Here is a 13,565-nt window from a genome sequence, read left to right as displayed (position 1 = left end):
CATATTGCATTGCGTATGCCATTGCCTCGGTTTGCGTGCCCGTGTGCACGCATTTCGAGGCACTTCATTTTCATCCATCGGCCTCTTATGTGAGTGTGGCTGAGGCTCTCTCATGTTAGTATAAGTCCATGTTGCATTCTATATGCCATTTCCATGCCATTGCATTGCGTATGCCATTGCCTCGGTTTGCGTGCCCGTGTGCACGCATTTCGAGGCACTTCATTTTCATCCATCGGCCTCTTATGTGAGTGTGGCTGAGGCTCTCTCATGTTAGTATAAGTCCATGTTGCATTCTATATGCCATTTCCATGCCATTGCATTGCGTATGCCATTGCCTCGGTTTGCGTGCCCGTGTGCACGCATTTCGAGGCACTTCATTTTCATCCATCGGCCTCTTATGTGAGTGTGGCTGAGGCTCCCTCATGTTAGTGTAAGTCCATATCACATTTCTATGTCATTTACATTGCGTATGTCATTTTCTCGGTTTGCGTGCCCGTGTGCACGCATTTCGAGGCATCTCATTTTCACAACATAGTGCATACTAGGTTGTATCTTAGATCGCATTCATGCATTTTCTCAGTTTGCGTGCCCATGTGCACGCATTTCGAGGCATCTCATTTTCATAGCATAGTGCATACTAGGCTGTATCTTAGTTGCATTCATGCATGTCATGCATATTGCATCGTGTTCGGGATAGGAGTTAGCCCGGGCACGGGAAACGAGGTGCGTTTCGTACTCCGAGTGACGGAACGTGTCTCAATTCCCAGTCACCGACACTCCGGATTATCCATGATGGAGTTAGGTTCTTGTTGTGTTTACACGTGCATTCATTCTATATTAAGTTGCACATTTCGGCTCCTCGGCCATCATGCATCGATATGCGTGATTGGTGGCACGAGGATCGAGGCATGCATATATTTGTGAAATACATTGCTATGCCCCTTTCCTGCTCTCTATTGCAGCAAAATGAAGAATCAGCAACTTTTTGGAGTTTGGTGCGCATTTCAAGAAAAGGTGTAAACAGAGGCTGATTGAGGCATCTCGGTGGATTTCCGTGCGAGGCAGCCCAGACATGCATCATTCATCAGGAGCAAGGCAGTCCCTGGCTTGTATGCCAGTTTTACAGTTTTCTTAGTTAATTGATTAATTAATTAGGAATTTGTACATTATTTGGACTATAATATTTGGACTGTACTATTCTTTCATTTGGGACTGTATTATTTATTCGGACCCTCTGTGCGAGGGCATAATTGTAATAAGTGTGGGTGTGTGTGTTGTTTGTCTTCCAACCCCACGTCTTTCTCCCTTTTATTTACCTGCTTATGATGGTTAGATTAGGGCATATTTCAATTAGCATACAGTATGACAGCATGTTTGCATCATTCATCTGTTTTGCATGCACTGGGCTTGGCGCACCATACTAACTGCATCGTACTTTCAATTCCAAATTGAATACATGTTAGTTGTAGCATTCCATATGCCATGTTTAGAATAGCCGAGCCTGCTATAGTTGCATTTTGCATGTGTTGCATTAGGCATTTCTGTATACTTAGGATTCATGCATGATTTCTAATGTAGTTTCTATTTTGGCTTGGAGTACTCGGTAAGTTTTATGCTTTAGCATCCTTGCATGCATGTGAGTGACTGCCATGAATAGCATGCTTACCATGAGGCTACTTGCTTATGTGATATATCTGCCTGAATGCCTGTGGGTGAAGGTTAGGTTACTTGGATTGGAATAAATCATCAACTGTTTGTTTTAAGCCCACTAGATAGTGGCAAAACCATCTTTTCTAAGCCCACCTGCGGGTGGCAAAATCTGCATTTTAAGCCTACTTACGAGTAGCAAACCATCTTTCAAATAAACAAGCATGAAATGTTTTGTTCCAATTCGGGCGACCCAGTCTATACTTATATGCTGTGTGCATCACATAGTAACCTAGGCTAATAACCGGAATAAGAACACACAATGTTTTCAAAAATTGATATCATGGTTAGTAGAGGCCGATCTTTGATCGGGCGAGCGGGGGTGCTCACGAAGTGACCTTCCCCAATCGTACCCAAGTTCCCGAGCCGAGGCAACTTTGGTGATGACGGACACGTGGCCTTAGGCAAACGAGTCAGGGTTTCCTAAATTTCCCATAAAAAAAAAACATTTAGGTGGCGACTCTGTATCTGGCAAAGCAGTCCATGTTTGGCACTTCTTTCAAAAATATGTTTTTCTCAAAACGATTTGCCGGATTTGGACTCTTTGGTTCAGACTTAGAACCATGACAAATTTGGAGAGTCATGAGCTGTAGTGACCCCAAAATGAACGGAACGGGAGCTCGTTCCTCCCGGGACGTTCGGGGACGTCTACAACCACACTAGTGTATTTTCACTATTTCAAGCACCACAAACTAATTATTTGTCGAGGCATATAGAAGACGGGCAATAGTTGTAAAACTTAATCCTACACCAAAATGAGCTTAATATACAATACTTGCATATTCTGGTGCAAGATACCCAAAAGTTCCGGCTAGTTTTGTTTCAACTAAAACATTCCCATCTGGTGCGAGACGAACAAGTCCAAAATCGGCAACCTTAGCACGCATATCATCTCCTAGAAGAATGTTCGTTGGTTTAAGATCCCTATGGACGAAACTTTGATGGGCTAAAGCATGTAGATACTCAACACCTCTAGCCACATCTAGGCCAAGGGTCAGACGTTTCAACCATTCAAGGGGTTTCAACCCTTCCTCGTTCCAATGAAACAGGTGCCTACTAAGAGTCCCTTGAGGCATGTATTCATAAACAAGTAGCCTCTCATTTCCATCCAAGCAGTAACCCAAGAGAGAAACAAAATGCCTATGTCGAACCTTAGTAAGCACTGCAATCTCAGAATTGAACTCATCCAAACCCTTGTCACTCACCACTCCAGACTCCATCCTCTTAACCGCAATCTTAGTCCCATCATTGAACTCTCCTTTGTAAACTTTTCCAAATCCTCCTCTTCCCAATATGTTCTCTTCACTAAAATTGTTGGTCACAGTCTTCAAAACTTGAATGGAGATTACCATATTTCTGGCTTCAATAACACGAATATCACAGGTCCACGACTGTCATGACTGTATGTTTCACCCGTTGTCCCACCAGTCAAACCCAAATCAGCAATGGTAATCTTAACATCATCACGGTCTGAACCTGAATGATGAGGACAAACCCACAACCACACCAGTCAACTTATTGCCACTACTTCCCGAGGTCTTTGTTCCACTAACTGAGGGCGTACCCGGCAATGGACTAACATTATCCTTCCCAATATCATGATTCCCATCAGTTTTTACAAGTACATTACTCTGAAAAGATGGAATGTTCCCATAAAGCTGGTTGTTCGAAACATCTAATTCTCTTAGGTTAGGCAAAGTTGTGAGCTCATTAGGGAACCGAACCAGTGAGTTGGTTGGACATGAACTCGAGTCTCTGCAAGAAAGTGAGGTTGGCGAGACTCGGAGGAAGAGAGCCTTTCAGGTGCTGATGCCCAATTTGGATTCGGGTGACCCGATTGTCGCTGGAGCAACCCACGTTCTGCCATTTGCAGGGGTCTGAGTCGGTCCAGCCGAGTGAACTCGGAGGGTTGATGCTCTGCTTGAGAGCCTGCATTACTGAAGCGTCGTCACTCTGACAGTGAACAAAGACAAAAGAGGAGAGGAGAGAGAGGAATATGAGGGACAAAACCCTAGAATCAAGATGGGGTGTTGTGTCCATATTCTCGAGAAAATCGGGGAGAAAGAGGAAGAAAACCATGAGAGACAGTGGTGGTGGTGGGGGAGTTGATCTTGTTTAGAAGTAGCAGGGAATGGCATTTTAGAAGTAGCAGGGAAGTAGCAGGGAAAACCATAAAGAGTAATGTTGGAGATATAAATAGAAGAATCTTATATGTATTAATTAGTATATTATAGATGATGTAAGATAATTTTAGAGATTTTAAATATTTATAATTTGTATAATAGGTAGAGTCAGTAATAATGACATAATATTAATTGATATATTAATGTGTATATTAATAGGTAGAGTCAATAAGAAAACCATGAGACACAATGGAAGCCTATTTTCTTTATTCACATATTCTATGAGCTCTGCCCATTGTATAAACTCTGAAAACGATAAAGCATGATGCCCAGATTGCATGGGGCAATTTCCCAGACCTGTGAAATGGTGTTACATCTCAAGAGGCAATGCGCTACCTTTTTCAACTTCTCACTACAGACGCCATAAACATCAGAACTAAGAATTATCAAGCCTGACCTTACCATAAAGCTAGTCAAGTCCAAGCTTCAGGCCTTAAAATTTGAGAAGGGCCAATTTTATAATATAATGTAATAAGCCCATGTGATTTATTATTTACTCTTTGAATAAAAAGGCCCAAAACAAACAAAAGGACCCAAACTTTATTTTACATTAAAAATTAAAAAAAAATTTAAAAATGCAATCTTACAGTTCTTTTTTTTTAGATGGGAAAGTTGAGTTCTCTCTCTCTCTCTCTATATATACTGGCGTATACCCGTGTCTGAAGATACGGTGTAAATAATATTAAGATTAGAATATAATTGTAATCCCAATACTATTTAAATTTATTTACACCGTGCCATGCCACTCTTCCCAATATGTTCACGACTACAACAGATACATTTCATTTGAATGGTTAGGATGATTCCCAATATGTAGGATTAAGAGATACATTTCATTTGACTGGTTGGGATGATTCCTAATCAATATCTAATAGTTAGCATGTAGTCCATATTCTCCTCTTCTTTCCAATATGTTCTCTGCGCTATTAGGAGGATCCTGAAGGCATAGTTAGCATGTAGTTCATATTCTAGTGTATGCCCGTGCTTGAAGGCACAGTGTAAATAATATTAGGATTATAATATAATTGTAATTGCAACACTATTTAAATTCAAGATTAAAATGCAATTATAAAAATATATTTAACAGACTACACTCTACAATTCCAAACAAATCAAATATAAAAAAAAAAATTAAATATCAAATAATGCACACCAGCCAGTACTCTGCAATTTAAATGAAATTAAAATTAAAATGCACACTAGTTAGTGTTACTGCTGCTAATCAAATTCTAACTACATAAGAAAAACAAACATTATATATTGTCATACACCAAAAGAGTGAGTTAAAACTTTATAAAGAAAAGTGGGTCGAAACTTTCCAGAATATGTATGCTTTATAGAAGATGTGTCAATAACATGTCTTCAAACATGTGTTTGCCCAAACTTCCTCATCATTACTTTTGAAAAAGTCTTGGTATTAACTTGTATGTATCCCCAATGAGGAACATGCACAACAATCTGGTAATTTATGGAAACAAAAAAAAAATATAGATTGGTATATTTGTTGAAAATATACATATCAAAATACTTTGAGATTGAAGTTACCTTATTACATCCCCATCGAAGCAAGCTAGTTGTATTTCTCCTTTCAAGCTCCATAAATTTTTCGATCCAATCCTAAAAAAATCCATATTTCCAATTATTATTAGATTGAAATTTTATAAAAAAAAAATCTATATATATAATCAATAGAAATAAATCTATATGGTTACCTTTTGATAAAACATGATTTAATGAACATTGAACACTACAACAACACTTCAGGATAAACAATATTTGTAGTAGAATCCAAACTATCTTTATGGAGGAGAATACTTATACGATCAAAGGATGTACATCTGGACAATGCCACATATAATTGGACATGGCTAAACACTAGTATGCGCAAATCAACTCCAACAAATTTCACAAATTGTCCTTGAGATTTATTAATGGTCAAGGCATATGCTAATCGGGCTGGAAATTGACGTCTTGTCATTTGGAAAGGCATTTCTGAAGAAGATGGTGTCAAAGATATCCTTGGTATGAATGCCAAATTGCCAAACTTTTCTCCAGTTAAAATTTGAGCTTCAATTATGCGAGTGTCGCACCTAGTAACCATCAATCTTGTACCATTACATAGTCCATCTTTCAGTGCAATATTTCTTAACAATATTATAGGACAACCCACTTTCAACTCTAACTTAAAAGTTGGTAGCCCGGGAGGATCCAATGAATTTAAATATTCATTAGGATATCTATTTGTAATGGTATGATCAATTTCATTATCTTCAGACATTTTATCTGCTGCAAAATAAGTATATAATCTCCCTGGAAAGATATTCAACGCAGTAGTATTAATGTCACTGACATCATCGTTACGTACAGACAGAATGGTGCGTTCAGTTAAAAATGTTGGGGTCGACGTCTCTATCATATTCAACTGTGGGTAAACTGTAGAAAGCAATTCATTCAAATCTTGACATTTGTGTATTGTTGATGGAAGGTTGATGATTTCTTGAGGATTAGTCCCAATCTAAAAAAAGTGAAATCAATTAAAAAAAATATGAGTGTAAACACAATTTATTAATTTAAAATAATCTATATAATGAAGAAAAAGGTTAAAGTAGTGTTACCTCCATGAAGAATTTTGCAAAAATAGCATTTTCATGGTCTTCATGATTCAAGCGCATATTCAAATCCAAAGTTAAGATATGTATGTGCTTCCATAGAACAGAGTGTCTTAATGATGCATTCACAATTTGCTCACGAAATCCTTTAGGTATAACTGGTAAGATTTGTCGAAAGTCTCCACCAAGAACAACAGTAATACCCCCAAATGGCTTTTCACTATCACGAATATCCCTCAATGTACGATCAACCGACTCAACACAATGTCTATGTTGCACAGGAACTTCATCCCAAATTATGAGTTTTGTTTCTCTAAACAACTCAGCTTGTAATGATTGTTTAGTAAACCCACAAAGTGAATTTTCCAAGACATCTAACGGAATGGAAAATGTTGAATGTGCAGTGCGACCTCCTACCAATAACAATGATGCAATTCTAAATGAAGCCACAGTAACAACGATATGCACAAGGCTACGACATTTTAATGCAATCGTATTGTACAGAAATGTTTTCCCTGTTCCAGTACCCCCATTAAGAAAGAAAACAGTTCCTCTACTTTGAAAAATTGAAAAAATGATTGTGTTATAAGCATTCCGTTGTCCATTGTTGAGATAATCAATAGCAATTTCTGGATCTGCCTGTTGTGCCTCATTCTGCAGTTGTTGATGTTCGAATATCAATCGATTACCAACTACTGCACTCCAATTTGCAGTAGGTTGTGGCATGGGTGGGAAGTCAATTAAACATTTGCCTGATTCATGAAGCATTTGATTCAAAAGATGGAGACCATAATCTTCAATTTGAGCCTCAGTTGGGTTAGAAATGGCAAACAATGTACGAATCTTATGTGCAAGATCATCACATATATGCGTTGAGAATTGATTCCATAATGCACATGGATTTAGTGGAGAGCACTGGGTGAGAATAACACTAAACAATCTCCTCAATTGGTATCCAGTTTTCATAACTGCAGCCTCTTTCAAGCATTGTATCCATTCTTCATCATCTTTTAAAAGCCCCCTTGCAACACATGCTAATTTAAATGTATCATACACAACATTATCGACCGTGCGTAAAGACCGAAATGACTTTGGTCCTTCGACAACAATTAGTAACAAATGCAGATAAAATCTTTCACCACAATTAGGACTGGCAAAGTACATTCTACCAATTGCATATCCTCTTTCTCTTGATTTCCATCTCTTTTCTGATTTGAGCGATAAAAAATGCTGTGGAAATTCTTGATAAGTGAATGGACATTCATCTTCACTGGCAGCACAATATGCAAAGAAACCAGTAAGAGTTGACATTTGTTGACCAGCTCTAGATTGAATCGTTTCTAATGACTCTTCTGGGTTAAAAACAACGCGATGCATTCCAGGTAAATGAAGTGCCAATCGTACAACTGTTGGTATCTCTGCATGCAAAGGATGACCAAATATTCGCCAAGCAGCTTCTGGAGGTCCAATATACCTTGCATCGAGATATTGTTGAATCTCATTTATCGATCCCAACACCATCATTGTACGATCATAACCCTTATAAATGTACTTATGTATATACTTGACACATCTCATTCCGGTGCATACTTTCACATTTATATGACAGTTGAAAAGTTTAGAAAGATATGCATTGTATGGTACGACATCCCTGTTATCAACTTCTTGCCCCCTCACAGTATGTACTTGGCCATTATTGTGACGACGATAGATGGGGTATCCATCTTGATCCATAGTTGTTGTTTCTATGAAAGCTCGAGGGTATCTCTTACTGCATCTACCATTTTCCATACATGGTGCATGCACATTTCGAGCACCACATAGTCCATGTACCATACAACATTTGACAGTTTCAAAAAGCATAGGATCATCTTTTGGGTCTGGAAATTCTGCACAAACCAATTTGTCTACTTGAGCACATGTCCGAATTTTGTCTGGACCTTTAAGAAATAAAAGTGCATGCATATGGGGGAGGCCTCGTTTTTGAAATTCAATTGTAAAAACATGTGCAACTTTATTTCCAAACACTTTATTTGCTTCTATCTCCTTCATCAAACATTTTCTCTTCAACTCAAAAACACGGGCAATTAAATCAAGACGATCAATAGGTTTTTGATGTGATAATAATGCTGAAGTAATTTCTGGCCAATTAGGGTTTGCAGTCATGGTAAGAAAAATATCTGGGTGTTGGTTGTATCGCGTGATAGCCATTGAATCTTGAAAGATTTCAAACATATGTCTAGGACTACCAGTAAATGAAGATGGCAAAACAAACCTTTGATCAATTTGACCAGGTCGCACATAATCTGGATCAATATCTGACAACTCTTGGTAAAGCTCAACCCGAAGTTTCCCTTGATTAAGCTTATAGTATGTCAATCGATTTTTCTCAGTTGTGGCCCAAGCATCTACCAAAAACTCTTGAAATGGTTTCCCACCTATCAAAATAGTTGAATACTCTGTGGGTCGTTCAAACAAACGATAACTATAAAAATCCATTTGAGTAAGTCGATCAGTTGAAAGTCGATCATATTGAGCATTCCACAATTTTAACTCAGGTTCCCATCCAAGCTCACCATAAGGAAATAATAGAACATAATGTAATGGCAAGTATGCTGGGTGGCATTCATTAATTTGCATCAACTCATTATTTCCTTGGAAATGTAAGATAATATCTCTCATTCCACTTACCTCTGTTCCATCACCTGGTATTACAATCGCAATCTCATCTGCAGTTGGTAAGTTATACCGACGCTGATCAGTTGTTGAATTGTAATGAAGATGAGCAGGTAGATTGTGTCCTGCCGCGTCTAATTGATGTAAAATGGCATGAGCCTAGCGAAATGTAGCTACAAATGCATTGACTTACAACAAATTATCCTGAATAGTTTTGAGCACATCCCTTCTCAAGTTAGGATTTCTACGATTACGAATTTCTAACGCTGAATCAGGGTCTTAGATATACAGTTGAGCATAACTCGCATCCTGCCCTGGTTGTGATTGCAGTGATCCTGTTCGATGTCATAATTCCCCGTGAATTGTAAATGATGTAGGACCCCTTCCACTGAGTACTCTAGGATCCAATGTAGCACCAAGACTCGTAAAAGCATTGGCTGCATTGTACAATCGAGTATAACTTCGAAAGGATTTTGATTGATTATTATTCCCATCATACAACACTTGAAGTGATGGAGGAGGTGTAATAAGTAAAGGTAGCCTAATCTTTCCTTCCAAACAGCAAGTTCCGAATAAGGGACGCTTTATAGATGATTTGGTCAATTTTTCATCCATCCAATGTAAGGTTGAACAATAATGACATAATACGTCCATCTTGCCAAGATAATGGCGGCAAGAATTGTTGTGTGCTCGGGCATCAATTGATGTACTCATAGGCATATCTTCTAATTCATCATCAATACATAGATCTTCTTGAAGAAATTGATTTATAGAAGTAGACCTACGAATATTTGTGTATAAATAAAATTCTATAAAACAAAATGGTAAGAATATGTATTTCAAGATTTGACATAGTAGTTTACCGATTCCTTTGTGGAGGTAAAGATGTGCTTGGCATAGAAAACGAACATGTATAATGATGGGCAACCATTGTTCGTTTTTGTGCCGAATGAGAATCTTCAGTTATTGTTTCCCATTCCAGGCAAGCGCGATTGCGACGATTTGGTGCTAAATAAGGGTGTATTGGTTGAATACATTCTTCTGATCTCTCTTGTTCTCGTTGCAAGCATTGAAAGTATGACTTTTCATTTTTTTCACGCTCTCATCGTGCACGTTGGGCCAATGCAGCTTTTGATATTACATTATCATTTTGTGCCTAAAATGAAAATATTTTGTCATTGGTGCAAAATATGTGAATATTTTGTCCTTAACATGAAATATCTTCTTGTTTATTTTGTTTCTCTTAATTTTGTTTTATATTTTATTTGTTTTATACCTTTAATAGTGTTATATGTATTTATTTCTTTCTTTATGCATTTCGTTTTTTATCAAAAAAAAATAAAGAAGAAATAAAAATCTATCATATTTAGTTTATTCTTTCATTACATAGTTTGTCTTTATTTCTTCATTTTTTTTCTATTCTTTTCATATGTTACATTATAAATGCACATGTATCTATGCTAAATAAAAATAAAGAAATTTGAAAAACACATATAAATAATAGCAAATTATAGGAAAATATATTACAATCATTCTATGGGCAGAAACATAAAGCAACAAATTCACATAGTTTTGCTTTATATTTTTTAAAAGGAATATATACCACTTGACATGCATTTGTCATTCTCTTGTGAGAAGGAGCCACCTTTTCTTTTCCCTTAGACATTGGGTTGACCTTTCCTTTTTCTTTTGCCTAACAAATATAAATAAAATATTCAAAACATTTTTAAAAATCTTATATAAATAAAAATACATACAATGTTTTACTTGATTTTGTACTTACCGCACGAACACGAATAACATTAAGGCCGTGCTCATCACGGATGACCATACCAACATTTCTAGATGGGGTTGTAGGAGCAGGCCTACAAAAATGGATTGTGAATAAATTAAAATATGTATAATAAAGTGGTAATAGTAAGAGTATGTATTTCAAGAATTAAACATAGTTGTTTACCAATTGGGTGTTACAGAAGTTTGTCTTGGGTTAATACATTCATTTGATCTCTCTCGTTCTCGTCGCAGGCGTTGTCCTAATTGGTACGCAGAACATGAGTTTTGATTTTTTTTCACGTTCTCGTTGTGCACATTGAGCCAATGCAGCTTTTGATAACACATTATCATTGTGTGCCTAAAATGAGAATATTATATAATTAGGTACATAAAATGTGAAGATTGTCCCATCTCTTGCTTCCCTTTTATCATGTATTTGTTCTCAAAAGTTTAACTAACTTTTCTTCTTCACTCGGTTGAGTTGTTAGTCGCATCAGAACCAATGCCTGTATTGATAAAATTTTAAAAGGGAGGAAAAAAACTCATGGAATTTCACCAAATGCCAAAAAGGCACTATCCATCTAGTGTATACCCGTGCCTAAAGGCACGGTGTAAATAATATTGGTACACATATTCTACAAAAATCAATTAACATAAATTATTAATATTGGAATCACATCCTTTACAAAAAAATTAATTCAAAATGATAATAATTTCATTGCTACATAAATCAATTATAAGTAAAATTAAAATTAAAAAAAAAAATCTATATTATATAGTTAAAAACTTCATTTCATTTTTCATTTTCTTCTCTTATATAGATGTTGTAAATGCAACATGTGTTCAAATTAATGTTCAGACAAATGCATTAACATGTTATACAAATATTTACTTTAACATGGTTTAGAAAAATATTTTACAATCAATCAAAACAATTGAATAAATATTTTAAAAACAATAACTCATAAAAATATTCATAAAAAATAGTATATGACACTATGCAATTCTTACAAAAATCTATATAAAACAAATTAATAAATATTCAAAAAACAAACTTTTAAAAATGTTGGGAAACCATACTACGGGATTTGCATGTTCCTTTCCTTTGTCAGAAGGGATAGCCTTTTCTGTCTCCTTTGATATTGCTTTGTGTTTTTCCTTTTCCTTTCCCCATAAAAAATAAGTAGAATATATAATTGAAATTGAAATATATTTTTAAAATGATAAGAAAATGCATGCGAATATAAGTTACTTGTAGGCTTACCTCACGAATGCGAATAGTATTAAGGTCACGCTCATCGCGGACAACAACATTAACATTTCTTTCTTGAAGAAATTGAATCCATATATACAAAAACTTTAGAGTGATAAATAAAATTTTGTACACATAAATAAGAAAAAAAATCATTTCTTTCTTGATATTACCGTTCGGCGTAAGTCTTCATCCACCTATAAAGTATGAGGGCAAAAACATTTATTAGAAGAAAATTAGATATGATAAGTTTAAAATAAATAAATAAATAGGCCTTACATTATAAGAGAGGTATTTAAATTTCTATGGAGGGAGAAAAAAAAAGAACACTTACTTAACCGAAAATAGTGATATTGTCCATAACAATTGTACTTCAACCTGAAATGTTTGGTTATATAATTATGGTTGTTCGATGATGTATTTTAACAATCACATTAAAATGATAAAATTAAAATCAACCCTAGCAACATGAAGAGTATTAAAATGGGAACACAACAATTGTCCAAATTTGAACTCTTCTCTTCCCCAACTGACTTCAATTTTATAGTGTTGAAATTAAATTTAAATTTATCATTATCATTTAGAAATTCCAAACATAAATGTATGCCACCAAAAAAAAAAATGTTTAATCAACAATTTACATAACTCTCAAGTAAAACTAACCCAAGCAATTTATACTAACTCTGAAGTAAAACTAACCCAACACATTGAAAAATACAATGGAACATTTCTAAAAAAAAAAAAAATGGAACAAACAACCCCAAATTCATAATGCAAAATGAAAATAATACAATCGATTGAGATGCCTTTGGAAGGCATATGTAGTTAGAAAGAAAACTGGCTATACAGTGTGTTCTCAATCGATTGTATTACTTGGTGGAAGTAACACACTAGCTAACAGGAACAAATATATTGGAAGACATATAAGAACACACTACAAAATAGATTGTGAACATGCTCTAATCAGCAGCAATGTAGGACCTATAACAGGGGACCATATGTCTTCCAAAACAATTAAAAACTAATCATGGGACTAAAGATATCCAATTAATTTTTTATTTTTATAGATGATTTACTGAACAGACCTTACAATATGAACGGACCTTAAAATTTGGACAGATAGGTAAAAATATTGACATACATACGTTAAAATAATTTGGACACAAAAGTCAACAATATGGGGACAAATAATTTGTACAGATAGATTAAAATTATTGAAACATGTTAAAATGATTTGGACCGATAGGTTCAAATATGGGACAAAGTTAAAATAATTTAGACAATGAGATTCAAATCATTTGAACAAATATGTATATGAAGATGCAAAAAAATTCGCATATGATGTTAAAAGGACAATAACTCATA

The 13,565-nt window shown here is 35.7% G+C and overlaps 1 protein-coding gene and 1 pseudogene across 1 annotated transcript; both read right to left on the bottom strand.

Annotated features, from left to right (window-relative positions):
- LOC114304904 (receptor protein kinase TMK1 pseudogene) overlaps positions 1-3,747 on the bottom strand; it is a 28,327-nt pseudogene extending 24,580 nt beyond the window's left edge.
- Positions 3,748-5,637: 1,890 nt separating this feature from the next.
- Positions 5,638-12,247, bottom strand: LOC145791912 (uncharacterized). Its single transcript, XM_082872366.1, has 10 exons — positions 12,213-12,247; positions 10,959-11,040; positions 10,779-10,868; positions 9,191-9,334; positions 8,775-9,070; positions 7,339-8,276; positions 6,879-7,251; positions 6,506-6,767; positions 6,167-6,405; positions 5,638-5,980 (listed from the first exon to the last, which is right to left on the bottom strand). The coding sequence occupies exons 1-10, from the start codon at positions 12,245-12,247 to the stop codon at positions 5,638-5,640; spliced, it is 2,802 nt and encodes a 933-aa protein (XP_082728492.1).
- Between the last annotated feature and the right edge of the window lie 1,318 nt (positions 12,248-13,565).

The sequence above is a fragment of the Camellia sinensis genome, chromosome 5 (assembly GCF_055761805.1).
Source record: "Camellia sinensis isolate YWXY chromosome 5, ASM5576180v1, whole genome shotgun sequence".
NCBI classification, from domain to species: Eukaryota; Viridiplantae; Streptophyta; class Magnoliopsida; order Ericales; family Theaceae; genus Camellia; species Camellia sinensis.
This window is presented reverse-complemented; position numbering and strand designations above follow the sequence as displayed.

Coding starts and splice junctions, on each gene's coding strand:
- LOC145791912 (XM_082872366.1), bottom strand. CDS start 12,247: ATGAGCGTGACCTTAATACTATTCGCATTCGTGAG. Junction 10,869..10,958: donor ATGTTATTCGTGTTCGTGCG/GTAAGTACAAAA, acceptor TATATTTGTTAG/GCAAAAGAAAAAGGAAAGGT. Junction 6,768..6,878: donor CATTCAACATTTTCCATTCC/GTTAGATGTCTT, acceptor TGTGCAACATAG/ACATTGTGTTGAGTCGGTTG.